The sequence below is a fragment of the Antechinus flavipes genome, chromosome 1, assembly GCF_016432865.1.
Source record: "Antechinus flavipes isolate AdamAnt ecotype Samford, QLD, Australia chromosome 1, AdamAnt_v2, whole genome shotgun sequence".
Taxonomy (NCBI): domain Eukaryota; kingdom Metazoa; phylum Chordata; class Mammalia; order Dasyuromorphia; family Dasyuridae; genus Antechinus; species Antechinus flavipes.
Window position 1 is genome coordinate 712968804 of NC_067398.1, and position 26161 is coordinate 712994964.

Genomic DNA, 26161 nt, shown 5'->3' on the forward strand with positions numbered 1-26161 from the left:
GTACAAAATTAATACAAGGTCATGCCCAGGGGCAGGTGCCAGTATCTGATGGGCATGGGAGGAATCAGGAAGGAGGAGGAAGTCTGTACGAAATAAATACAAGGTCATGCCCAAGGGCAGGCACTAGCATCTGGTGGACAATTAAGGAGTCAGGAAGGAGGGAGAAGTCTGTACAAAATAAATACAAGGTCACGCCTAGGGGTAGCCGCTGGCACCTGGTGGGCATGGGAGGAGTCAGGAAGGAGGGACGACTGAATGTGAATGAGTCACCTTTGGCCTGGCGTTGTGACACTGCTTTGGTGCAGGCCTTCATCACTCAAATCTATTCTCTATTCAGCCACTAAGGTGACTTTCCTAAAATGTATATCTGATTCCATCTGACAATAAGCTCCTTGAAGTCAGGGACTCACCTAGAACACAGCAGGTGCTTAATAAATGTTGATTGCTTGCCAAGCACTGTCCTAAGCTGGGAAGAAACTATGGGTTCTAAGAGGCAGATGAGAGGAGGGAGGGCATTCCAGGGATGGGGGACAAGACACAGGGATGGAAGATGGAGGATGACCTGGGAGGATCACAAGGTTGGCCCGTCTGAGTTGTGTGTGTGCCGAGGTGACTGGAAAGGCAATTCTGACCGAAGGCGAAGGTTTTAGGTGAGAAAAGGAGGAGGTGGCTTTGCTCCTCTGTGGTGGCGGGTCACTGGAGGGGAGGCTCTCGTTCCACCGGTGACCATGGCTTGGTTCTCAGCAGAGACGGGCTCACTGTGGAGCTGTGGGGGTCATCTCCATAGAGAAGATCATTAAACCTTGGGAACTGAAGCGCTCGCCGAGAGAGAGAAGGAACAGAGGGAAGAGGGTTCTGGAGGGAGCCTGGGGGACCCCCTAGACCGGGGCCCAGGAAAGGCAAACGTGAGGAAGAGAAACAGAGGACAGACTCTCCAGGAGCAGAGGGGCACCCAGAGGATTCTGTGAGCAGAGGACCCAGGGTTGGGGAGCCCAGACCCCTGGTAACTTAGGAGAGGGAGGCTTCAGAGGAGTGATGAGATAGGAGGTGACTATGAGCAAGCGGAGGCGCAAGTGGATTTATCCAGAGTCTGCGGGAGGAAACGGAGAGGCCGAAAGAATGCAAGGGTCCGAGTGACAGCATCTTTGTAAGGATGGAGGAGATTTTGGTGTGTTAGTGACAGCAGAGGAGGAACCAATGGAGATTGGAGACTGAGGGAAGCGACTGTGGGAGTGACCTCCTGCAGAGTACAGAGCTGCGATAAAGAGAATGTGTGTGTGTGTGTGTGTGTGTGTGTGTGTGTGTGTGTGTGTACACATTTATGAATATGGCTTCTTGCTCAGGAAACTCTGTCCCCAGTTCTCTCAGCCCTTAAATCCCCTACTACAACGGCATCATCACATCACACTGAATATATGCCAACTAGAGTGATTATGTCATTATATCATCCTAGATATATGGGAACTGGAGAACCATCATCTCATCAGTCCCACTGAGTTAACACCTTGTTGTAAGTATCCTTGTTTCAAGTAGACTTCTCCAGAGTTCCGGCCGGCACTTTCCCAACATAATTCATAAAACTATTAAAAATAAATAAACTAAAAAAATGTTCAAAAAAAGAGAAAAAGATTTTACAGTATGTGAGCAGGACCTCTGCACCCATCCTCCCCGAGCCGCTATCGGCTGGGAATGCTCTTCCTTTCAGTATTGCACACTTCCTGCAGAACAGCTCCGACACAAATCTATCTGGGATGGCACTGGGGGAACTCATTTTGCCCACCTACTCTCCCCCACTCTGGCCAGGAGCTGCCTTCTCCCCCTGACTCAAAGTAAAATGAACATTTCTGATAGAGAAATGGGGATTCAAAAAGAAGGCCTCATTTTTAAAGCCCCCGTTAAGCTTGGCTTCCTGATGTGCAGCCAGGAGGTTAGGGCTAAGGCAAGTCTCCCTCCTCCCAGAGGGAGAAAGCCACCCCGGCAAGCCCATGGTTTTGCTCTTTTATCTCACCGCACTCTGCTAACACATCACATTCAGGGACCTTCTAATTCCACATATGACTCACCTGCTGCCTTTCCCAAGATAAATAGGGAGATAGTGAGAGATCCCGTTGCTACGCTGGATGAAATCACGTCCCCAGGCTAAGTCTATCTCCTGGGATCCTGAAAGAACTCACTGATGTGATTAATGAGCCACTCTCCGTGGTCTTCAAAAGACTGGGAACTGGAGAAGTGCCACAGCACCGATAGAGGGGCAAACGGTGGTGACCTGATTTTCCAAAAGCAAAAGAGAATGAAGTCTGCAAGCCCCAGCCAATGAACTTGACTTTTTTTAAATTCCTGGCCAAAAAGAAAAAAACCCCGAGCAAAAACCGTGGATCGCACTGCTCCGGAAATGGGCCGGGAGCATGGAGAAACGGCCCTGGAGAGTGCAAAGAGAAGATGGCATCGTTAGAACGGGTCACTGCAGACTAACCTCATTTTCTTTTCTGACAGGGTCCCTGTAGAGTCGGCTTGTAGATCAGGGGAGTGTTGTAGATAGAGTTTAACTAGATCTTAGCAAAGCATTTGATAAATTCGTTCATGCTATCCTTATGGATAAGAGAGAGATGTGAGCCGCATGATAGCGTAGTCTGGGGACTTGGGAACTAGTTAAATGGCTGGGCTCCAAGAGGAGTCATTAATTTTTTGATATCAACTTGGAAGGTCTCCAGTGGAATAGCCTAGTTATTTGTAACATTTTTATCAATGACTTGGATCGGGGATTCTTAACCTGGGGTTCATGAACTTGTTTTTCAAAATATTTTGATAACCGTGTTTCAATGTAATCGGCTTCCTTTGTAATCCAACGTATTTTGCTGTTATGTATTTAGAAATGTTATTCGGAGAAGGGGTTCGTGGACTTCACCGGCGTGCCAGAGGGGTTTATGCCATAAGAAAAGTCAAGAAAACTCGACGTAAAGAAATAGAACTTGACGTTCATGGAAATGTTTTCCATAACTTGACAAGAGGTTTCTGGATTGTGGGTGGGGATGAGGGAGAGAACCTACAACTCAAAAATTTTTAAAACAAATGTGAAAGAAGATAAATAGGTGGCGGGCTTGCCAAATAATTAATAAGGATCTGCCAGCAGAAAGATGAATGGATTGGAATGCAAAGACCGGTGAGAATAATGAGTATGACAGTGTAATAAAGGCCAGGAAAGCCTGTGAGATCCTATGAAAGTCATAATTTATCTCTACGTGTAGATTTTGGATTTTCAGAGACAACGATCCTGTTCCTAAGCCCGAAGGAAGGAGGTTCCCGATGTCGTCACTCATAGAAATGAGGCATTTGGGAAAGGGCACTGAGGACCAGCTTGGGACATGGTCACACGTGTTTGTGCATCTGGGTTATTTATGTAGCGCTCTAGCCTTCCACGGTTCAGGCCTCCCCCTCCACGTGCTCCACAGAGTACGGCCAGACTGATCTCTCGGCTCTTTGCACGTACCTCTCCGTCTCTCCATTTAACGTCTTTGAATTGGCTGTTCCCTGTAGCCAACTCCCCTCCCTTGCCTCCTTCTTACACTGAATCATCTCACATCCCACCTGCTGCAGGAGTCTCTCTCAGCTACTAGAGCCTTCCTATCTAAGGTTACCTTGTGTCTATCTACAGGGATTTTTTATTTGTGTATAGATTCTGCCTCTCCCATTACAGGGTAAACTCTTGAGGGAAGTGATTGTTTTTGCTTTTTATCTGCTTCTCCAATGCTTAATTAATTCAGCGTTTGGCACGCAACATGTAAGAAATCCTGGGTAACTAACGGATTGACAAAGTGGTTGCCGCTACGATTTTGACTTGCTTTGTTTTTGGATATTTTTTTCTGTATTGTCCTGTTAAAAGTTCTTTAAAAATCTGTCATGTTCTTCACGGAGAGCCCTCCAACTCTTTAAGTCGCTTCTATGCATGCAGTCTTCAAGGCACATTGCTTGGACTTGTATAGATTTTGTATATCCTTTTAACACTATTATCTTTTGCTTCTCTTGTGCTAGGTTTTCTTCCACTTTGGAATTTTGTTTCCAGATCTGTACATCTCTCTTTCATACCTTAATAGGGACTCTCCATTGTAAATTCTATTTCTTATAATGTGCTGAGTGTTTTAATTCTATAGTAAGTGCTCCTGGAATCATTCGTAATTTCTTTTTTTCTGGGCTTCATTTTCTTTTTTGAGCCATTTTGAAGTTTCTTGTTGTTCTGTGCTCTTTTAGGAGTATAAAGAATTCTGTATTTCATCAGGCATCATTTCCTTGTCTTGTGATATTTAACAGATATTTGTATTTTCCTTGCGGATTTACTATTGATCCTTCCCTTTGGTTTTAGGATTCTCTCTGTTGCTTTATTTGCTTAGACTCTGGACTTTCCATTTGGGGTTATTCTCTTAAAATGTTAGGCGTTTCAGTCTTTTTTTTTGGTGTGTGTGTCCCATAATTTTCTGGTTTCTCTGCCTTTGCTGTGAGTATACTTCCTAGACTAAACTTTAAGACTGCCCCAACGTCTTCAATTTGTAGGATACAGAGTTCATTGGCCAAACTAGAAAATACATATAGGAGGCATCCGTTGTGAGTCAAATGGAAAGGTCCAATGGTCTTAGGACGCAGTTGTAAAAATAGATTGCATCGAATCTTCTTTACTTTCATCATCATTACTCATGATAAAACTATACTCTAAAAACATTTTAAAATTTTATTTCATTAAATATTTCCCAAGTGCATTTTTTAAATCATTAAAAATTTTTGAGTACTAAATTCTTTCTCCCCCTTGCCTCTTCCTCTTCCATAAGAAGACAAACACTTTGATTTTGATTCTGCAAGTAAGGACACACAGATCATATTTCCATATAACTCATGTTGAAAAAGAAACATAAGCAAACTTAGACAATAAAAATAAAACAAGTAAAATGTCTGCCTCAGCCTGCACTTTCAGAGATCATCAGTTCTCTCTCCAGAGGTGGATAGCGTTTTTCATCATGGCCCTTTGGAATTGTTTCGGTTCGTTATCTTGATCAGAGCAGCTAAGTTTTTCACAGTTGATCATCACTGCAATATTGTGGTTACTGTGTACGGCAGTGGTTCTCAAAGTATGGTCTAGAGAATCCTGGGGATCTTGGAAACCCTTTTAGAGGGTCTACAAATTCAAAAATAATTTTATTTCTAATATGGTAAATGCCTATAATTATAACCCAGATAAACAAAAATGCTTTGGAGAGATCCTCAATCATTTTTAATAGGATAAAGATACTGAAAACAAAAGTTTGAGAATCACTGGACTACGGTTTTTTCCAGGTTCTGCTTACTTTGCTTTACATCAGTTCACATCAGTTGCAGGTTTTCCTGCTCTTTGTTTCTTATAGCACAATAATATCACATCATAATCACATACAACAGCTTGTTCAGTCACGCCCAGTTGATGGACATCCCCTTGGCTTCCAGTTCTTTGCCACAGCTAGAAGCCGGGCAGGCGACCCGGGAACACTGCCATTCCCAGAGCTTTGGGCTACCTCCATCTGGATGGGACCAGAGCTGGTCGTCCGTGTGCCGGGTGGTTTGGCTGGTCGGGCAGTGAGACCTCTGGTCTCGCCCCAGGACTGCCTCTGTGCTTCAGGGTTTAATGGGGGTGTCTGGCCCCAGAGCCACAGGGCTGATGTCTTCACTGACCAGATGGATGCGGTGCCCATGTGCTGGGTGGGTATCTCTGGGCTTGTCTGTTCATCAGTGGATCAGCAGGTTGGGCCGCCTTGTTAGGAAATGTGTTCCCTGTCACCGAATGAGCGCTACCTGGGGACATTTTCAAGAGGATTCCTACACTGAACAAAAGCTTGGACTAGCCAACGCTTTGAGGATCCTTTTGGTTCGGAGATTATATAGCTGAAATTAGATCTCTCTCCTCATTTGGTCCAATGGGATTGATTTCTGCAGTATCAGAGTATTTCTTCTCTTTACAAAAGAGAAAACCTAATGATAATTCTACTTCCCATCAAAGCCGCATTATTTAAAAAACATTTGTATTTCTTTTATGTCTCATGTTTTAGTTGGCTATTAGATTTCTAGGGATACAATATACATGCGGAACACATGAATAAATCATACATAAATACATAATATATGCGTGTATGAATCTGTATCGTGTCTCCCCTGACCTTCCGTCCCAGCAGCTCTGAGAGAAATGATTATTTCTCTCGTATTTAATAACTAATAATTGAATTAGAACCACGATTTTCCTCCCTCTTTTACTTCCTCACCCAGATATTGACCCGTGTGAGAAATCTTTCTCAGAAACTCACCCAGGCTAAAGATTAAATTCTAAATTTAGGCTAATGGGATTCCTGTTCATTATGTTTACTCAGACAGGTCTTCAAAAATGTGGATTCTCCCTTTTGTCAGACAGGCGATAAATCAGGAAGTTGATAAGGCTCTTTGACCGAGATCTGAGTGATCCGAGTCCTGTACAATAAGTACAATTAGAGCGAGCCCTTTATTATAACATCCATTCTTTCATCAATTGTTAGCCAGTCAGAGTTGATTGCCACCCTCAGGAGCATCTGCCCTTCCAAGGGCATATAAACGGTGAGCTCACGGCCAGGAGGCGTCTTTGGCATTTGAGAGCGCCACCGGCTCCTTTATTACACATGTTAGTTTTATTAATAAGATGAGTAAATCCCCCAGAAATTATCTCTCTTGAACTTTTTAAACACCACAGCTATAAATTCCCAGAGGGAGAAGCCTGGCCTTCTGGCAGAGCGCTCTGCCCGTGGTGGGTCATTAAAACCCTTTCACGATTGAACCATTGGCTTCCTGACAAAATATCAGTGACTCCTGCGCCGCTCACCTTTAACCTTTTTCTCTTCATCGCCCTGGCACAATCTTTGGCATAAACACAACCCTTTGCTCATCGCTAGGCAGTTGCACCTAATGACCATCATCATCACTGACTCCTCCTCCTTCCTCCTTTACCCCTTCTTTCTTGTCTTGTGTACCGAAAGGGGGCAGCCACATGGACGGATGATCATCACTTTTCTTCTACGAAAGGCAGACAGCAGGCTGGGATGTTTTCAGAAAATACCCAGACCACACAAGAAGGGGCTAGCCACTTTGCTGTCTCTGGAGTCCTGCGATAGCATAGTCTCGTTCAGAACCTGTTTCTCACTTCTTTTTCTGTCCCTATTACAATTCACCATCTGATTATCACTGTCAGAGCTAAGAGGGCCCTTAGAACAGAATTTAAGAGCTGAAAAGAAATAGAAAACAAAAAAAGGGTCTTAAAATATAGAATAAAAAACAAAAAAAATAGGGGTCATAAAATATAGAATAAAAAAACAAAAAAAATTGGGGTCGTAAAATAGAGAATAAAGAATATCAGCTCTGGGAGGAGAGACCTAAGATCATCTAGTTCAACTTCCCCAATTCGCATGAGAATCTTTACGATGTGGGGGAGGACAGGTGGTGGGGCAGTCCTGGCTCATACCAGGCCACAGCTCCCTTGAGTTCGGGATGCATTAGCCTTGACCTGGGCAGACTAGGCCACAAAGGCCTAGTTTTTAGCTCTTGCAGGCTTCAGGGGAACACATACATGTTTCCCCTCTTGTCTACTCTCTGATGTTCAAATCCAGGGTGAGGAAGATTTCCTTATGGGGGCCTCAGTTTTTTAGTCAGTGACAGACACTCTACACAGCTTTGAAGCGCCCAGCAGTTTTACTGAATGTTTCTAATGTTTGTCGTAAGGTAGCAGGCTGTGGAAAACCTTTAGAAGCTCCTCTGGGAAATGTTCTTGACCAGCTAAGTCAGACAGCCTGGGTTCAGCAGGGAGACCTGCTCACTCTCCCATGGCTAGCCCACTGTGCTCCTCCTGGACCCCTGCTTGCTCATGGCTAAGATGGGTATAGCCTCCCTTTCAATGTCCCTCCAATGGTGAGATAAAGTATAGCCTCCCTTTCTATGTGCCTCCCATGGTGAGATTAAGTATGAGATTTATGGCTTGGAGATTTGCCAAGGATTATTATCTGGAGAATCAGGTGAAAGCGCTGGCTTGGCTTTACCCTGATGTTTATGAAGCTGCCCAGTGTGCAAAGGATTTCCAATCAATTGGTCTCCACTGAATCAAATTTATAAAAAATAAGAGCCATTCCCCAGTCAATAAATGGTCAAAGGATATGAGCAGACAGTTTTCAAATAAAGACTTTTTTTAATATGAAAAAACGCTCAAAGTCACTACTGATTAGAGAGATGCAAATTAAGCCAACCACCGCACACCTCTCAGATTGGCTAATGTGACAAGAAAAGGAAGGGATGTGGGAAAACTGGGACACCGATACATTGTTGGTGGAGTTGTGAACGGATCCAAGATTCTGGAGAATAATCTGGAACTATGCCCAAAGGGCTTTACTGTGCACCCTCTCTAACCCAGCAATACCATTACTAAGTCTGTATCCCAAAGAGGTTTTTAGAAACAGGGGCAGAGGTAAAGAAGGACCCATATGTACAAAAGTATCCGTAAGAGCTCTTTTTGGGGTGGCAAAGAGTTGGGAATCGAGAGGATTTGGGGGACGGCTGAACAAGTTGTGGTGTATGAGCGTAATGGAACACTACTGTGCGGGAAGAAATGACAAGCAGGATATTCTCAGAAAAACTAAAAGGACGTACACGAACCCGGGCGAAACGAAGTGGACGGAACCAGGAGAACATTACGCACGGTAACAACGATATTATAAAATGGTTGACTGTGAATGACTTCATTATTCTCAGCGATTCAAAAAGCCAAGACAATTCAAAAGGACAGGATGAAAAACGCTCTCCACCTTCAGAGAAAGAACTGGCGGAGTCTGAGTGCAGACGTGTAGAAATCTTGATTTTCGTGGGGAGTTTGGGGGGACCAATATGGAAATCTTGGCTGCACATGTCTAACCCACATCAAAGTGCTTGCCTTCTCAATATGCAGAGGGTGGAAGGTAAAAAGGGAAGAGAGAGAATTTGGAATTAAAAAAAATTTTAAAGAATATTAAAAATGGTTTTTTACACTCAATTGGGGAACAATGAAATAGTGAATTAAAAAAATCAGTTGTTTCTCTTGACCTTCACCATAAAGAGAGCGTGCTACCTATTTTTATGGATCATCCAGTGAAAAAGCAAAAGACCATAAAGGCCTCGTTTCTTGCCCAACATCAAGCAGGGGCAGAGCTACCACCCTTCTTCAGGTCCGCCCTCTGGATGCACTGACTTCCCTCTCTCCGGCTGCCCGGCTCTCTTGCCCGTCCTGGCCATTATGAAATCCTAGGATTCTATCTGCAAGGAAACTCCGACCTTGAGAGGTGTCGGATTGAATTCTGGTCTGTACCTGTCTCAAGGTTTAATTCAGGCCTTGTAAAGCATAAAGTGCACTTTCAAGAAACATTTACTAAAACCTACTGTAAGAGGAAGAAGGGGTGGGAATGAGCATTTTCAGAGAGCTTACTATGGGCCCAGCGCATGCTGAGCACTTTACAATTATCCTGTTTGTGCCTCACAACAGTCCTGGGAAGTGGGTGTTATCACCATCCCCAAGCTGCACTTGGGGAAACGAAGGCAAACAGTCTTGACCTGGATCAAACAGCCTCTAAACGTCCGAGGGGGGATTTGCACTCGCATCTTCCTGCCTCCCAACCTCCAGCTGCCTCTGTGGCATGGTGCATTGGGCACGGAGATCCAGAGAGAAAACCCTTTGCTTTTGAGTGGGCTTGACCACCGGGCTGACCCACCCTGAGACTTCCTAGCGTGCCTTGCCCCCTTACTTTCTTTTTATCATGGGTTACGGAGCATTAACTGGGGCGTCTCTGCCTCCAGAAACATAGTGGGCAGGTGGTTAGTGTGCCCGGCTTTCCTTGGCACCTTCTTGTCTATCCTGGCACAGATCTGAAGGTCAAGGAGGGCATCAGCCACAGACCCAGCTCCCTGCGGAGAGGCTAATCTGTCCTATGCCCAGGAGAACACAGGGAAGTACCCACAAGGCCCTGGTCTAATTGACCCAAGCGGAGATCAGAGACCCTCTGAGGCTGACCATCAGGCCTTTGGTGGGGGCTGGGCAGCAGCTCAATGCCCCTGGACATGGAAACAACCGCCAGTGCAGCCCTTTGTTCTCCGACCCAGTCACCTGCTCTGATCCATGGTGCTGATATTTGTCTCCCAAGATTGTTGCACAAATCTGTGACAATGCACATGAAAGCCCCCCATGACCTGTCCTTCCACACCTGACACTCCCCACACTTTTGCTCTTCCTGGCTGGTCCCCTGACATTCCCCCCATCTCGGGGTTGCCCACCTTCTCTCTGGTACCCCCAGGCCTGGACCCTCCCTTCTGGGCCTTCCTTCAAGGCTTCCACAGGAAGCCCCCCCTCTGGGAATTATTCCCTATTCATCTTGCTTCCATATGTTCATTTTCCTTGTTCTCTCCCTGTTAGAGGCTCCTCAAGGTCAGGGCCGCTCTCTGGCCCCTTTTTGCATCCCTGGCGCTTGGCGCAGCGCCTGGCACACAGTAGGTGCTTCCTAACTGCTTATTGCTTGACCCACTTGCTGTAATGACTAAAAAGCTCCCTTAAGCCAAGTGACAGATGTGACAAATGCCCAGAGTCCTTAGAGTTCTTGGGAAGAAGAGCTGATCACTACCAATGTCTGTCTTCTCTGCGCCATCTTTGTTCCACCAGGCTCCCTCCCCACTCCTCCCCCTTTTCTGTCTTCAAGCAGTCCTGAGCCCTGGTTCTCATGGCTGTTGGGGACGGACAGAGAGGGCCCGTGACCTGGTTTTGAATCCCGCCAGTGGCGCTCCCTTCTTGGGGAATTAGCCACAATGTGCTGGTCTGCAGAAGGGGACAACAGCAGGTCCTTACGGGGTCAGCGCACCTTGCAGACTGTCCAGTCCTCAGAGCAGAACCTCTGCCATCATAAACCAGAACATGAAGGAGCCCGAGTACCGCAGAGAGCCGGGCCGGAGCCCGGGCCGAGAGCCCGTGGGAGTCTGGACTCTGGGAAGGCCGAGGCCAGCCTAGAACGTCCGCAGCTGCTCTGGGCCGGAGCTGGCCCTTACAGGCGGGCTCGGCAGCAGCTCTGGGGGTGCCTGTGTGGGGCCCCTAATGGCGCAGGCCTTCCTGCCCATGCCCAGTGTGGGACTTCCCCTGGGAATGCTGGGCACATCCTGAGAGCCTCAGTGCCCCTAGCTGCCGGAGGAGGGTATGAATCCTCCCTCTGAGACCTCCTGGGCTACAGAGAAGTTTGCCCACTTCTGGTGGCAGACTAGGAGCGAGAGTCTGCCCCAGACTGCCACACCTGGGTTCAGAGCCCCGGCCTTTGCCCCCACCAGCTCGGTAAGCTCGGGCACGTTTCCCAATCCCCCCACATTGATTCCTTTCCCACAGAAGAGGGATGCGAGCCCTGCCCCTTGGCAGCCTCCCTACCTCTGTGCCAAGGGCCGCTCCAGGCTTTCCCGCCGTGCCCCCGGGGGGCCGGGGAGCTTCCCATGGGGTCTCTGGACTGGCCACACAGCAGAGCGGCGGCTTTCCACCTGCTTGTGGGTGAACTGAATTTTCCATCTCTAATCGGGATCTCTGGGCCATGGCGCGTCCCAGTTCCTAGCACCTGTCCATCAATAATCGTGCACAATCGCAGCAGTGGTGGGACTTATGAGCCCCCCACTGGGGCACTTCTCCCCGTCCCCCTGCGGGGGCTCTCCCCCACAACAGCACTGCTTGGCCCTCTTTCAGTTCCGAGGATGAGGGGCGGGTTACAGTCCATGGCAATTTTGCTTCCTGGTGGGTCCCGGGGGCTGAGCCTCCTGGGGATATGGGACAGTTACCGATGGCGTAAACCTAAGAAGCGTCTATTCCATGTGGCCTCTCAACACATTAGAGAGAAAAACCTAAGGGGAAAAAGATGGTTCGAAGAGTCGGGACCATCCAACGAGATGAGAAGCAATGCTTTGCACCCTCGGTCTGGGCTACTTAATCTTCGTCAAGCCAGGCTGCCTCTAACCTTCTGACGTAAGATCAATAGGGGACAGCCCCCATCAGGAAGTCGAAAATTTTAAAAAGACAAATTAACTTACAATGCAATTTAGAGTTTCCCAGCAGAAAAAGTTCTTCCGCCCTGTGTCCGAAGGCCCCAGCTCACATGCCCTACGGGCTATCAAACCGCACACCCCGTGATCCAACTACTGGGTCTGCATCCCAAGGAGATCAGAAAAAAGGGGAGAAGAAATGTTGGGAGCAGCCCCAAGAAACTGGAAACTGGGGGGATGCCCATCGGTGGGGAACGGCCGAATAAGTCGGGGTATATGAACGTCGTGGAAAACTGTTGTTCTACAAGAAATGACCAGTGGGCTAATTTTTAGAAAAGCCTGGAGAGACCTACGTGAACGATGCTGAGGGAAGTGAGCCGAACCAGGAAAAGGATGTAAAGGGCTGAAACTCTTGAGTTCAGGCACCAAGGTTGGACAACCAAGCACTTAAGGTTAATTACTGATTGGACAATACTCTATAAGCTTATGCTTGGAAAATGGCCCTTCCCACTATCCTGTGCTGGCTCAATGATCGGTGTATACAGAGAACTGTAGGAGGGACTAGGGGGTGGAGTAAGACTAGCCAGTCACTTTTGGGAGGGAGATGAAGAGAAGAAAGGTGGTGGAGATTCTGTGTCCATCCAACTCACTTCTACCCTAGAGACCAAGACTAAAGACCAAGAACTTTGGCTTATCCTGACTCTGGCTGATTCTAAGGTATTCGGGGGCTAACTCGGTCTACAAAACTGACTACACAGAAACGGCAAGATCGTGTAAGGATCAACGAAGACAGACTTGACTTTTCTCAGCAAAACTGTGATCGAAAACAATTCCCGTAGATTCGGGATGGAAACTGCCATCCACGTCCAGAGAGAGAACTGTGGAGACCGAACGCAGATTGGAGCTAACGTACCATTTTCACTTTCTTTGGTTTTTCTTATAACCAAAGAAGTGTTGCCCTTTCAGTCTGATTTTTCTTTCACAACATGACTAATCATGTCATGTTTAAAACATATGCTTAAAAGTATCGTACACATATAACCTGTGTCAGATTGCCTGCTGTCTTGGGATGGGTGGAGATAAGGGAGGGAAAGAGAAAAAAAGTTGGAATTAAAAATCTTACGAAAATGATTATTGGAAACAATCTTTACACGTAATTAGAAAAATAAAATACGATTGAGGGGGAAAAAAGATTCCATAAAAAGATCTCACATAAAACATAGATCTAGGGCTGGAAGAAAGGGACTCTGGGATCACGTAGCTCAGGAGTTTCTTATACTTTGTGATCTCACAATCCCTTTCTACTCTTCAAACTTATTGAGGGCCCTAAAGATTTTTTTTAAAATGTGAGCTATATTAGCTAGAGATATTTACCACAGTAGAAATGAAAACATCTTCGTATAATTGTGAAAATAATTGTGAGCTCTTGCGTGCCCTCTTGGAAAGCCTAGGAGTGGTCAGACCACATTCTGGAAGCCACTGAACTAATGCAGTCTCCTCATTTGACTGTGGAAGAGACTGAAGTGGAGATCGGTTCAGTTACAGATGGAAAAGAGAAAAGCCGAGATTCCAAGTGGACCTCTGCCTCCGAAGCAGGGCCTTTGTCTTACGCTATGGTGCTTTTAATAGCAGAGGGCCTTGGCAAGCCATCTTCCTATCTGTAAAATGGGTAGAACAGTACTCGGCATTACTCCTCAGCACGGTCGTGAGGAACTCATTTCTATAACTACAAAGGGCTATGCAGATTGGGCTAGTGTCCCTTTTCGGGGATCATTCCTTTAAATGCAGGGGTCTGGTGCCAGGGGGGTGGGTTAAGAGGCAGGAAAGCTGAAAGCCACCGAGACTCTGAATTCTTGGCCCCGCAGGAGCTAAGGTTCCCATCATCCGGGTTCCATAAATGACGTTCCCTTCGGAAGCTCTGGACCAGGGCCGAAGGAGGGGCATCTATCCTGTTCTAAAAGCATCAGCTACAAGGATTAAAACATCGCTTTCAAATGTCTCTAATTAGAGGCAGACAGATAACAGCTCGAGAGGAAGAGGGGGAAAGACGGATTTAAGCTCCCGTGAATCTGTCTCTGTGTTGTCAGTACATGATTTGGGAGGCGATAAGCTTTGCCCCGTGTCCTCCTTCCCGCTGAGGATTGGTTGTGATTCAGCATTTCATTAGCCCAAGCTTCCCCAAGCCAACATTGAGCCTTGTCTCCTTTCTGAAGCCTTAACAAGCCAAAGCCACGCTGTGGGATTTAGCAGATGGAAGGCTGGGCTTGGACTCAGAGACACGGGTATCGGTCCCAGGCTCACGGGCGGCTGCGTCCTTCTGTGACTTGTCACCTCGGCGGATGTGGAAGAAAAGGGGCCCACGTGGATGAATTATAAATAACGACTCTAAGCCGCAGACTTGCCCAGCTGAAGCTCCGTGCCCTCCCATCAAATGGGCAATTTGAGGTTATTAAAGAAATGTAAAGAGACATGGAGGGGCGGCTCCAGCACCAAGAAGACCTGGCATAGACCGGCCATGGAACCACGGCAAATCCCTCTCAGTGCTCCGGGGAACGCCTCGGGACTGACGGAAGGACTTTCCATCCCCACAAGCTTCCCGTGGCCCTGAAATCACAGGGATGACAGACCCAGCATGGTGGACGGGGCTGTAGACTCCTTGGGGACAGTGCACCGGGGGGCCTTGCGGGATGGGGGGGGGACCTATGTGTTAGTGACCTGCCCGCACCATAGAACCTTCTTAGATCCCAAGCGGCCAGCAGATCTGGGACATGACAGCCTCCTGGAGGGTTCTGCAGGGACTGTGAACATTTAACTGGTGTAGGGGGCTGGTGAGGGGGGGTCTGTGGCCAGCTCCATGAGCCTTCATGCTCAGACTCTGGGATTCTGAGGAGGGGGCACCCAGGCCACCCTTCTAGATCCAGTCAACCTCAGTAAAGATGAGCGGGATGACCTGAGTTGCTCGGATGGTTTTGGGCCAACCCGGGGGTGGGATCACAAAGTTAACGTACCTTCCCATACAAAGACCAAGCCCAGGACACTGACTTCTCTAGCAGCTTGGACACAAAAGTAGGATGCATGAAACCAGTTATCCTGAGTTAACTCACCGGGCGCATCCTCCCAACCAAGACTTGAGCAAAGGCAGTCAATGATCTTTAACTTTTATTTGCTAAATTCAGTCTGCCTATAATCAATCAGAAGGCAAAGGCAGCAAATCTGAGTCAGGCAGACAAGGCTCCTAGGATAAAAGACACCGTTTTGGTGAGTTCTGGGGATTTACAGAGCCACCACTGACAAGAGCAGCCCCCAGATCTGACATGGAAAGATGAGGGGATCCGGATTCACTTCAGGTGCCTTTCCCCGGGTACTAAAAAGGCACTTTTTCACCACATGTGCGCCATGACAAAAAGCCAAGGATTAGGGAGAAGGGCTGGGGCTGGGGAGGGAAATACTGCCTATTCTGAGGGCCTCCTAGCTCTCCAGAACAGCTCCAAGTCTCTTCCAGGGGCATTACAGATTGGGATTCCCAGCAGGGCTGCAGCCCATCACTCTCTGAAGGCAGAGTCACACCTTGTTTACCTTTGTTTCACCTCCTCCGTCTCACCCATAAAGCAGGGGCTCCCAGGCTAGAGCTATTTAATTAACGAACAAGAGACTCCCCCGTCCCACTCAGCTGCTCAAGTTCTGGATTCCTACAATGGACGGTTATTCATCAGAATGGCCTCCAAAGCTACACAGTGAATCAACTCACACTTTCAGCACCTCAGGTTCAGTAACTTTGCTTTAGAAAAAAATTCTGAAGGGAAATTGGAAAAGGAGATTTGATTTAGGCTGTGCTCGGAGGTCACAAAGACCACAAGCTGAGCTGTTCCTGCCTGCTAAGTGGCTGACTCATTCTAAGAAGCTTAGTGAAAGCTCTCTTAACTCATTTTGTATTTCGTTATCTGGAAATAATCCAAATTCTGGTGTTGAGGTGAAAACATGAGCCACAAACATATTCCAATCATCTCTGATACAATTCACATATACATAGGTCGGTGCAGAAAGACATTAAAGTCAATAATAAGGAAGCAGGCAGGATCTGGAGGGAGGGAGAGAGGAACAAAGATTCAGGGAAGGATTAGTCATGAGCAAAACCAACTTCATGTTTAGTTTAGAGTTGGGTGAGTGGGCGCAGGGAAAGAAAGGAAGAAAGGAGGGAGGGAGGGAGAGAGGAACAAAGGAAGGAAGAGAGGGAGGGAAGGAGAAAGGGAGGGAATGGAGGGAAGGAGGGGGGGAAAGGAAGGGAGGGAGAGAGGAACGAAGGAAGGAAGAGAGGGAGGGAAGGAGAAAGGGAGGGAATGGAGGGAAGGAGGTGGGGAAAGGAAGGAAGGGAGAGAGGAAAGGAGGGAAGGCAAAAAGAAAAATTGATACAAAAAAAGCTAGTGGAGAAAGGGCAGGTAGTGTTGAAACCTTATTCTCATTGGGAATGGATTAAATAGGAAAATTTTATACATACACACATATGCATGTATTTAAACATGTATATACATACATAATCCATATATGCATACACAGAGAAAGATTGGTATAAAAGTCTTCTAAATCAGAAAGAAATGAGAGGACAAGAGAATAGAGTGGGGGGAGAGGATAAGGGCAGGATTCTAGGGATGAGTAGGTTAAGGAATAGGAGGACAAGGTAGCAGATAGAAAGAAGTCAAGTTGAACAGTGATGAGGGAGAGGAATGGGCAAGGATAATGAGAGACAATAGGAAAGAGGAAAATATACAAGTAATTATAGCTTAGAAGGTGAATGGGATGAATTTACCCATAAAATGAAAAGTGGCAGCATATTAAAATTCTGAATTCAATAATATGTGTGTGCTTAATTGTAGCTTTCTTTGCGGGGAGGGGAGAAATAAAGTAAAAACTGCACAGCAGAGGACAAAAGAAAACCTACAAGGAAGCAAAGAAAAGCTGGACAGCTCTGAATACAACGTGTAATATTTATTACATAGATTTCTTGAAATGAAAATGTATTGTTTTATATTGAATTGTCTCATGTTCTGCTACATATGTGGCAATTTCTTTTCTTATCTTGTATTTAAAATAAATTTCAAAACAAAAAAAAAAATCCCTAACTGAATATGAATGGGATTGGGCTCATTAATAAATTGGAGAAGAAAAGAAGTCTCAGAAAAGCAGAACTCAATGTTATATTACTAAAGAGAAATATACTCAAAGCAGAAAAATTCATATAAAATTACAATAAGGGGCTTGGTCAAAAGCTGATGCACTTCAGGTGAATTAAAAAAGGTAAGGAGAACGATCACGATTCTAGAGAAAGCAACAGTAAAAACAGATTGGATTAAAAGATAAACCATATTATGTTTAATACCAACACGTCATATATTTATTTGCCAGAAGGCATAGCAACTAAATACTTAAAGGAAAAGTTAAATCAATTTACAGGAAGACATAGTCAGCAAAACTATAACATTTGGATATATAAATGTGCCCTTCTTCAGGTCTGGATAAATCTAAATGAAAGATAAATAAGAAAAAAGTTTAGGATCTGAATAGAATCTTAGAAAAAATAGATATAGATCTCTTGAAAGTATGGAATGGAAACAAAGGAAGGAAGGAAGCAAGTATTTTTTAAGCACCTACTATGTGCTGGGCATTATGCTAAGCACTTTACAAATATGATCTCATTTGATTCTTACAATAACCCTGGGAAGGAGGCGCTGTTACCTCCATTCTACAGTTGAGAAATCAAGGCAGAGAAAGGTTAATTGATTTGTCCAGGGTCATGATGCTATTGACTGAGGCTGGATTTGAATTCAGATCTTCCTAACTCCAGGCCCAGTGCTCTATCCACTTCTCTAGGAATAATACATATCATATGTACATAGATACTCATAGACACACACAAACATACATTAAGCTGCCATGAGCAGCTGAAAAAAATAAATATAATCTAATGTAGAAATATTTTTATATGCCATATGTAAAATGTAATTATATATGATATTATAATACTATATATTATAGGATATTCTGTATTTTATATATCTTATAAATGTATATATTTCTCAGCTGTACATGGTATCTTAACAAAAATGGACAATATACTAAAGGGTAACGACCTCACAAATTAATGAAGATAAGCAGAAATATTAAACATATCCTGTGCTAAACCCAAAGGAATAAGAAGAATCTTTGAAGAAACTATCACAGATGAACTGGAAATCCAATTGCTTCATCCTACAAAGCTCACGGATCAAAGAACATAGTAGAAAAACAACAGGAAACTTCATAACAAAAATGATGACAATGAAACATTGAAACCCAGACTTTGGGGATACAGTCCAAACATTTCAGGAACAAAAAAGGAAAAAGAACAGATTAATTGGTCATTCAACTAAAAAAGCCCAAACAATCCTAGAAAATTGACAAAGTAAGGACCCCGACCAAACAATGAAATGAAACTCTGAAAATTCATGAAAAGGCATATAAACCTGAAAGAAAAAAAAAGTGTTGAACTGATAAAGTGAAATGCTGTTTTGGGGGCAGGGAAAGAGATGAACCATTATTACATGGTCTGATTTTTAAAACGAGAGAGGAAAACCGAAGTGGCAGTATCAAAAGCAAAAAGGAGAGATTTCAACAAAGGAGAAACAAAGGAAATTATTAGAAACTATTTTGCCCAATTATATGCCACAAAACTCACAATTTAAATGGAGATGATTATCTACAAAATAGAAAGTATCTGGATTAGCATAAAAAGACAAAGAGAACTTAAATAAACCAATCTCAGTAAAATATACTGAACAAGCCATAAATGAACTTCTAAAGGAAAAAAAAAAAAACCTAAAACCAGATGGATTTAGAAGTATATTCTAGCAAACATTCAAAGCATTTCAACATTACATAAATTGTTTGTAAAAATAGGAGGAAATATTATACCAAGTTCCTTCTTTGATATAAGTATGGTTGTGCAGGGAAAAACAAATCAGAGAGAAAAAAAAACCCAAATAATGAAAGGCTAGTATCTCTAGTGACTATAACCACAAAACATTAAAAAAAATATTAGCAAAGACATTACAGCATCCTATAAATACGATTTCACAATGTGATCAGGTAGAATTTATACCAAAGAGAAATGTTGTTTTAATATTAGGAAATCTATAGTTATAATAGGCCATATGGGTAACTAAAACAATAATATCATTAAATTAATAGATGCATAAAAAGCTTTTGACAAAAGGAATTCAAAAGGAGCTTTTCTTAATATGAGAGGTATCTCCCCACCACTAAGATCTAGCAGCTGTGTAAATGGAGATAAAATAGAGAGAGACCTTTCCTATTAAAGCAGGGATAAAGCAGAAGTGTCCACATAATCACTCTTCTATTCAACATAGTGCTAGAAGTGGTAGCTATAGCAATAAGACCAGCAAAAGAAATTAAGAGAATAAAGCACAGGCAAATAGGAAACAGAATGCTTGCCTTTTACCTATGGTAGGACTGTCTATACAAACAGCTTTAACAGTTCAACTAAAAACCATTTAAACAGTATCTTCACCAAAGTAGCAGGATATGAGATAAATACACACACAGAAATCAGCATCCTTTTTATATAACCAACATAAGCCAACAAGGGAAAAAATAGAGAATTTCCATTCAAAAGAATGATAGAATATATAAAATGTCTAGAATTCTACCTACCAAGATACACCTAGGAGCCACATGAAGACAAATAGAAAATATTCTCGGCAGATGGAGACACATCGATTGCTCATGAATGGGCTGTACCAACATAATAAAAATGACAATACCATATAAATCAATGTACTTATTTTATTCAGTTCCATACTAACCAAACTACCAAACTATTTAAAAGTTAGAAAGTATAACAAAGTTTATCTGAATGAATTTTAAAAGATCAAAATTCTCAAGAAAAATAACAGATGAAAAAAGTAGAAGGAAGGGGCCTAAGAGGTACCCAATCTTGCTCTATAGTTCAATCATTAAAAGTTTTGAGTGCTGGCAAAAAAAGAAAGAAAGAAAAGGCACACAGAACAAAATGAATAGGGTAATATAACATTTGATAGGCCCTGAGACTGTAGTGTCTATTGAAATAAGAGCTCACTATTGCACAACAAAATCAATGTAGCAAAATTAGAAGCGAGATAGTTAATTGTGGGGAAAAAATCTTTGCAGCAGCTTTCTCTGAGAAAGGTTGGCTATTTTATATAAACACACACATATATGTATGGAACAGATTCCAAATTTTAATAGTAAGAGTTATTTTCAGATGATAAATAGTGAAAAGCATTTTATCTAACTCTAACCCTAATTCCTGTTCCAAAGTACTTTTCAAAGGAAGAAATCCAAGGTATCAACAATCAAAAGGAAAAAGTACTACAAATCACTAATTAGAGAAATATAAAATAAATGAAGCTATATCTCATGCCCATGAAAATGACAGAGATGATAAAAATTACAAGTGAGAAATATTGGAATGGATGAGGGAAAACAAGTTCACTGAATGCCGTGTGGATGGAGCTGTGAATGGGTTGGCCATTCTGGAAAGCAAATTGGACCTATGCCCCTGAAGCAATTAAATTGCATACCCTTTGACCCCATGATTCACTACTAAGCTTAAATCCGAAGAGATCAAAGAAAGGAAAAAAGACTCACATGTACAAAAATATTTAGAGCAATTCTTTTTGATAGTGGCAAAGAAATGGAGACCCCTCTGTATTTGGAAATGACGGAAGGAGATATCCTATATGAGTGGGACGGCATATCATGGTGCCAGAAGAAATAAAGAAAAGGGAGAAACTGGTCAGTTCTTAAAGTGATGGATGTAATGGGAAGCAGAAAGACCTACATAATAATAACAGCACTGAAAAGAAAAACAGAAGAAATAAAGAAAAGGGAGAAACTGATCAGTTCTTTAAAAAAAGTGATGTGATGGGAAGCAAAAAGAGCTACATAGTAACAACAGCACTGAAAAGAAAAACAGGATAAAGAAAAGGGAGAAATTGATCAGTACTTTAAAAAAAGGGATGTAATGGGAAGCAAAAAGAGCTACATAGTAGCAACAGCAATGAAAAGAAAAACAGAATAAAGAAAAGGGAGAAACTGATCAGTACTTTAAAAAAAAGTGATGTGATGGGAAGCAAAAAGAGCTACATAGTAACAACAGCACTGAAAAGAAAAACAGAATAAAGAAAAGGGAGAAACTGATCAGTACTTTAAAAAAAAGTGATGTGACAGGACACAGAGCTACACTGTAGCAACAGCAATGAAAAGAAAAACAGAAGAAATAAAGAAAAGGGAGAAACTGATCAGTTCTTTAAAAAAAGGGATATAATGGGAAGCAAAAAGAGCTACATAGTAACAACAGCACTGAAAAGAAAAACAGAATAAAGAAAAGGGAGAAACTGATCAGTACTTTAAAAAAAAGTGATGCGACAGGATGCAGAGCTACATTGTAGCAACAGCAATGAAAAGAAAAACAGAAGAAATAAAGCAAAGGGAGAAACTGATCAGTTCTTTAAAAAAAAAAGTGATGTGAGGGAAGCAGAAAGAGCTACATATTAACAACAGCACTGAAAAGAAAAACAGCTTTGAGTTGTGATCAGCACAGAAAGGTAGGCTCAAGGAACAGAATCCAAGGGGCATTTTTACACATGTCCAAACAGAGATTTGTTGGCTTGACTTCACACATTGGTTATAAGGATTGTGTTTATATTTTCCCATCTGAGCAGGAGGAGTTTGTGGGGGAAATAGCTAGGGACTTTTCTCTGAAATTACTCTCATTTATTTATCCTGTCTGTATTTTGCTGTCCACTGCTGAGTGCCCATTGTCTCCCCAGTTAGAATGGAAGTTTCTTCAAAGCAGGGTCCATAATTCTGCTTATCTTTGTAGAGCCGGCACTTAGCCCAGGTTCGACAAAGGCTTCCTGACTGACTGATTCTAAATGGACAATAAGTCCAACCCAGCCACAAATAATCTTAAGCTAGCTTCATTATAATTTCACAGTTGAAAAATACAAATTCCATTGGCACAAAATTCTGTAAAAGTGCATCCAGCCTTGAAAACCGTTCCCCGGGTCCTGCTGTCAACAGAAACTACTCATAAACATCTGAAAAGGACATGACATGGAAGACTAAGGTCCTCCCTCACGGGGATTTCTCACAGAATCCCCAAAGTCTCTGTATGGTAAGTGTAAGTGTCTGTATGGTATTGAGAAGTGAAGATTGCTGTGGACCTCATGCAAATTATTTCTAAACAATAGTCAACAAATTTGTGTGTGTGTGTGTGTGTGTGTGTGTGTGTGTGTGTGTGAGAATAGGAGATTTTATGTGTGTGAGTGTGTGTCTGCGGGAGAGAGATAAAGACAGAGATGGAGAAGAGAGAGGGAAGGACAAAAGGAGGGGAAGGGAAAGGAAGAAAAGAAGGAAAAAAGGAAGGAGGGAAAGAAGGAAAAAAAGACAAGAAGCAAGAAAGAAAGAGAGAAAGAAAAGGAGGGAGGGAGAAAGGAAGGAAAAGCAAATATGCTTCCATCTGCACCGAGTATGGAGGTGTTTCATGTTTCGCCTAAGTCTTTCAGAGTTGTCTTGAGTAAAGCCCTGGGCAAACCTCAAAGTTCTACGAAATGTTAATGATGACACTGATGATGGAACCCAGCTCCTCCTCTCTCCCACGTGTCCATTTCCTGCTGGACTTGCTCACCCCGGGGTCCCAGGGCCCCTCCCTCAGCACATGTCCTCTCATTTCTCCAGCCCTGTCAGGACAGCACCAGGCCTCCAGCTACCTGGGTTCAAGTCTGCAGCCCCCACACCCATTTGCTTGCCCGGCTCCTGTATCTACTCCCCTCTCTGTCCATTCAATGCCCAAGCCCTCAGTTTAGCCTAGCAGCCTGCCTGGTGCCCCTGCAGCCAGAACCTGCCATTCTCACTGCATCTTCCACAGGTGATACAGGACAGCCGGGGGTGCAGTGGAAAGAGCCTGAGTTTAGATCTGGCTTCAGACACTTCCTAGCTATGTGATCCTGAGCAAGTCATTTCATCCCATGTGTCTCAGTTTCCTCATCTGTCAAATGAGCCACTACCAACTAATTCTGATTCACAAGGAAGGGGAGACACATCTTCACAGCCATGACAAAATGAAATCATCATAAAAATTCGTGTTTTGCCACGAATTAATCATGGCACCCGGGGCACCTTCTTTGTGACCCCCTGTAGTAGGAAGGACCCAGGAGGCAAGAAAATACACACAGGGAAGACCAAACCAGGGAGATGAAAGGAAGAAAGACTGGGGTGGGAGAGAGCACAGGCACAGTTCTATTACTTGGAGCTGGACAAAAGGATCTAATGAGATCCCATATGTGCTTGTATACAGCTGGTGCTCTATAAGTGCTTATTCCCTTCCTTTCCATCCCTAGTAGCATAAAGCTGTCTTGGGTTTGGTTGGACTTAAGATATCACTTCATGGGACACGGCTGATGCCAGGGAAGGAGCCGCTCCACGAAGAGACACAAGCTCCTAATACATCGGGTAGTTTTCTATTTTAACTAAATCTTCTCTTTTAAAAAAATTCAGGAGTATTTTATTTTTCCGATTATATACAAAGATAGTTTTTAACATTCACTGCTGTGAGATTCTGAGTTCCAAAGCTTTTTTTTCCTTCCCTTCCATCCCCCCTCAAAGACAGCAAGCAATCCGACACAGGCTATACGTGGGCAGTCCCTTTAAAGCTATTTCCATATTTCCCTAATTATTCTTGCTAACTATATAGCGCCCTCTGTTATTGCTACTCTATGTAAAGGCTGCAAGTTTTGTCAGCTCCCTCTAAACCAGGCACTCTGTGGAAGAGCCCCGGCTGCCCTACCCCAGGTACAACTCAGAGGGAGACTCCTTCTCTTCTGACCTCCCTAGAACTGACTGGGCCAGAGATAGGACAGCACGGGATGGTGACAATGGCCACAGAGAATGCTCAGAGTTTATAGGAGAGGAAATAGGAAGGAGGATCCACTTGTGGCCAGGATTGTATTTTCTCTCACACCGATGTCTAGGAGGATTGGGAGACAGTGGAGAAAAGTAGGGAGTCTGCCAGACTCTGCCCCGGAGGCCCAGTGGTCAGTCCTGCCTCTGCCCCAGACTCTGCCCCAGAGACCCGGCGGTCAGTCCTGCCTCTGCCCCAGACTCTGCCCCGGAGGCCCGGTGGTCAATCCTGCCTTTATCACCCAGACTCTGCCCCAGAGGCCCGGCGGTCAGTCCTGCCTCTGCCCCAGACTCTGCCCCGGAGGCCCGGCGGTCAGTCCTGCCTCTGCCCCAGACTCTGCCCCGGAGGCCTGCCTCCGCCCCAGAGACCCGGCGGTCAGTCCTGCCTTTATCACCCAGACTCTGCCCCGGAGGCCCGGCGGTCAGTCCTGCCTCTGTCCCAGAGACCCGGCGGTCAGTCCTGCCTCTGCCCCAGACTCTGCCCCGGAGGCCCGGCGGTCAGTCCTGCCTCTGCCCCAGACTCTGCCCCGGAGGCCTGGCGGTCAGTCCTGCCTCTGCCCCAGAGACCCGGCGGTCAGTCCTGCCTTTATCACCCAGACTCTGCCCCGGAGGCCCGGCGGTCAGTCCTGCCTCTGCCCCAGAGACCCGGCGGTCAGTCCTGCCTCTGCCCCAGACTCTGCCCCGGAGGCCCGGCGGTCAGTCCTGCCTCTGCCCCAGAGACCCGGTGGTCAGTCCTGCCTCTGCCCCAGACTCTGCCCCGGAGGCCCGGCAGTCAGTCCTGCCTTTGCCACTTGTCGGGTTGGTGACTTTAGCCACGTCCTTTAACTCACAGAGCCTCGCACTTCCTCCTCTCCCAGGTGAGGGCGCCCCAGGTCCCTCTGGGCTCTCCCATTCTGTGGGTAATGGAACACGCTTTGTTTCCCAGGTGAAGGCTCCTCTGTCCCCGCACCCCCCCAACGCCACATGATGGTGTACGCGACGTCTGGAGAAGCCCGATGGGTACCTGAGGATTTTGTAGAATCACAGAAGGTGCCGCTGGAGAGACCCCCAGCTGCTCAGGCCGGTCTGTGGACCCTGATGCCAGTGAGCGACACGATACGACAGACAACCTGACATAAGCTAATCACTGAACACAGACGAGAGGGCCCTGCGACGGAGCCCGCAGACACGACTGGGTGATTCTTCCAATGAACACATGGGCAAGAATCCACGAAAATGCCGGCTGCTTACAAACTGCCTTCGCTCTCCAGGGCACCCTAAGGTCACCCAGCTTAGATCTTCCTCATCACCAGAACTGAAGCGGGCTCCCCAACTGGCAGCCAGCGACTGCCCCCAATCCCTGGGGGTCGGCTTAGGACTGGACAAGGAGCACCTGTTCATCAGCTGGTTACCGGGAGATTACATGGTGGGCAAAGCCCCCCCACTCTACTTGGAGAACAGGTCTGACTCTGCTGAGACCCTTCCCTGGCTTGCCGGGAGTCTGAACTCGCCAGGAAGCCCCGGGTCTGCTCCCAAAAACGTTGGTCACAAAGGTAGGAGGATCCCAGGGTTGGGCTTCCAGGCCCGGCCCGAGAACTTCTTGACCCACCTGGTGTAATAGGAGTCCACCCCCAAGGCCTCCCGCACGCTGGCGATGTGCTGCTCCAGGCCGGAGCCGGTGGCCGTCTGCAGAAGCACGCTGCTGGTTTCCTGGAAGTCGCTGCAGTTCTCCGCCATGTTATCGCCCAAATAGTATTCGTGAAACTTGAGAATTCCTGAAACGAGAAACGAGCCGCTGACGTGACACCGGGCGCGAGGGAAGCGGCAGGGCCGGCCGGCCCAGAACGGTAGTGGGCCGTGACAAGCTCATAAAGAAGCATGAGGGGCTGACATTTATGGGGTGGTGGAAGGTTTACAGAATGCTCTATGTGCATTATCTCATCTGAAAAATATGGCCTCCCCCCTTCCCCCCAAACCTCCCCCAAGGAGCCAAGGACATGTGGGGGTGCTGCCCAGACCCCCAAGCCTTCCCCAAGGAGCCAAGGGTGTGCAAGGATGCTGGGCCAACTTTGCGGACTTCTGAAATCTGGTCCAGCGCTTTACAAGTAGGGTTTCCACTGGGCAGGGACGCTGGGAA

General features: G+C 45.4%; 1 protein-coding gene across 1 annotated transcript in view; it reads right to left on the reverse strand.

Annotated features, from left to right (window-relative positions):
* The window catches only part of TTC28 (tetratricopeptide repeat domain 28), a 224000-nt gene that overhangs the window by 58591 nt on the left and 139248 nt on the right, over positions 1 to 26161 (reverse strand). The window contains exon 10 of the mRNA XM_051973038.1: positions 25634 to 25799. Within this exon, the coding sequence (XP_051828998.1) occupies positions 25634 to 25799 (166 nt within the window). The remainder of the gene's footprint in view (positions 1 to 25633; positions 25800 to 26161) is intronic.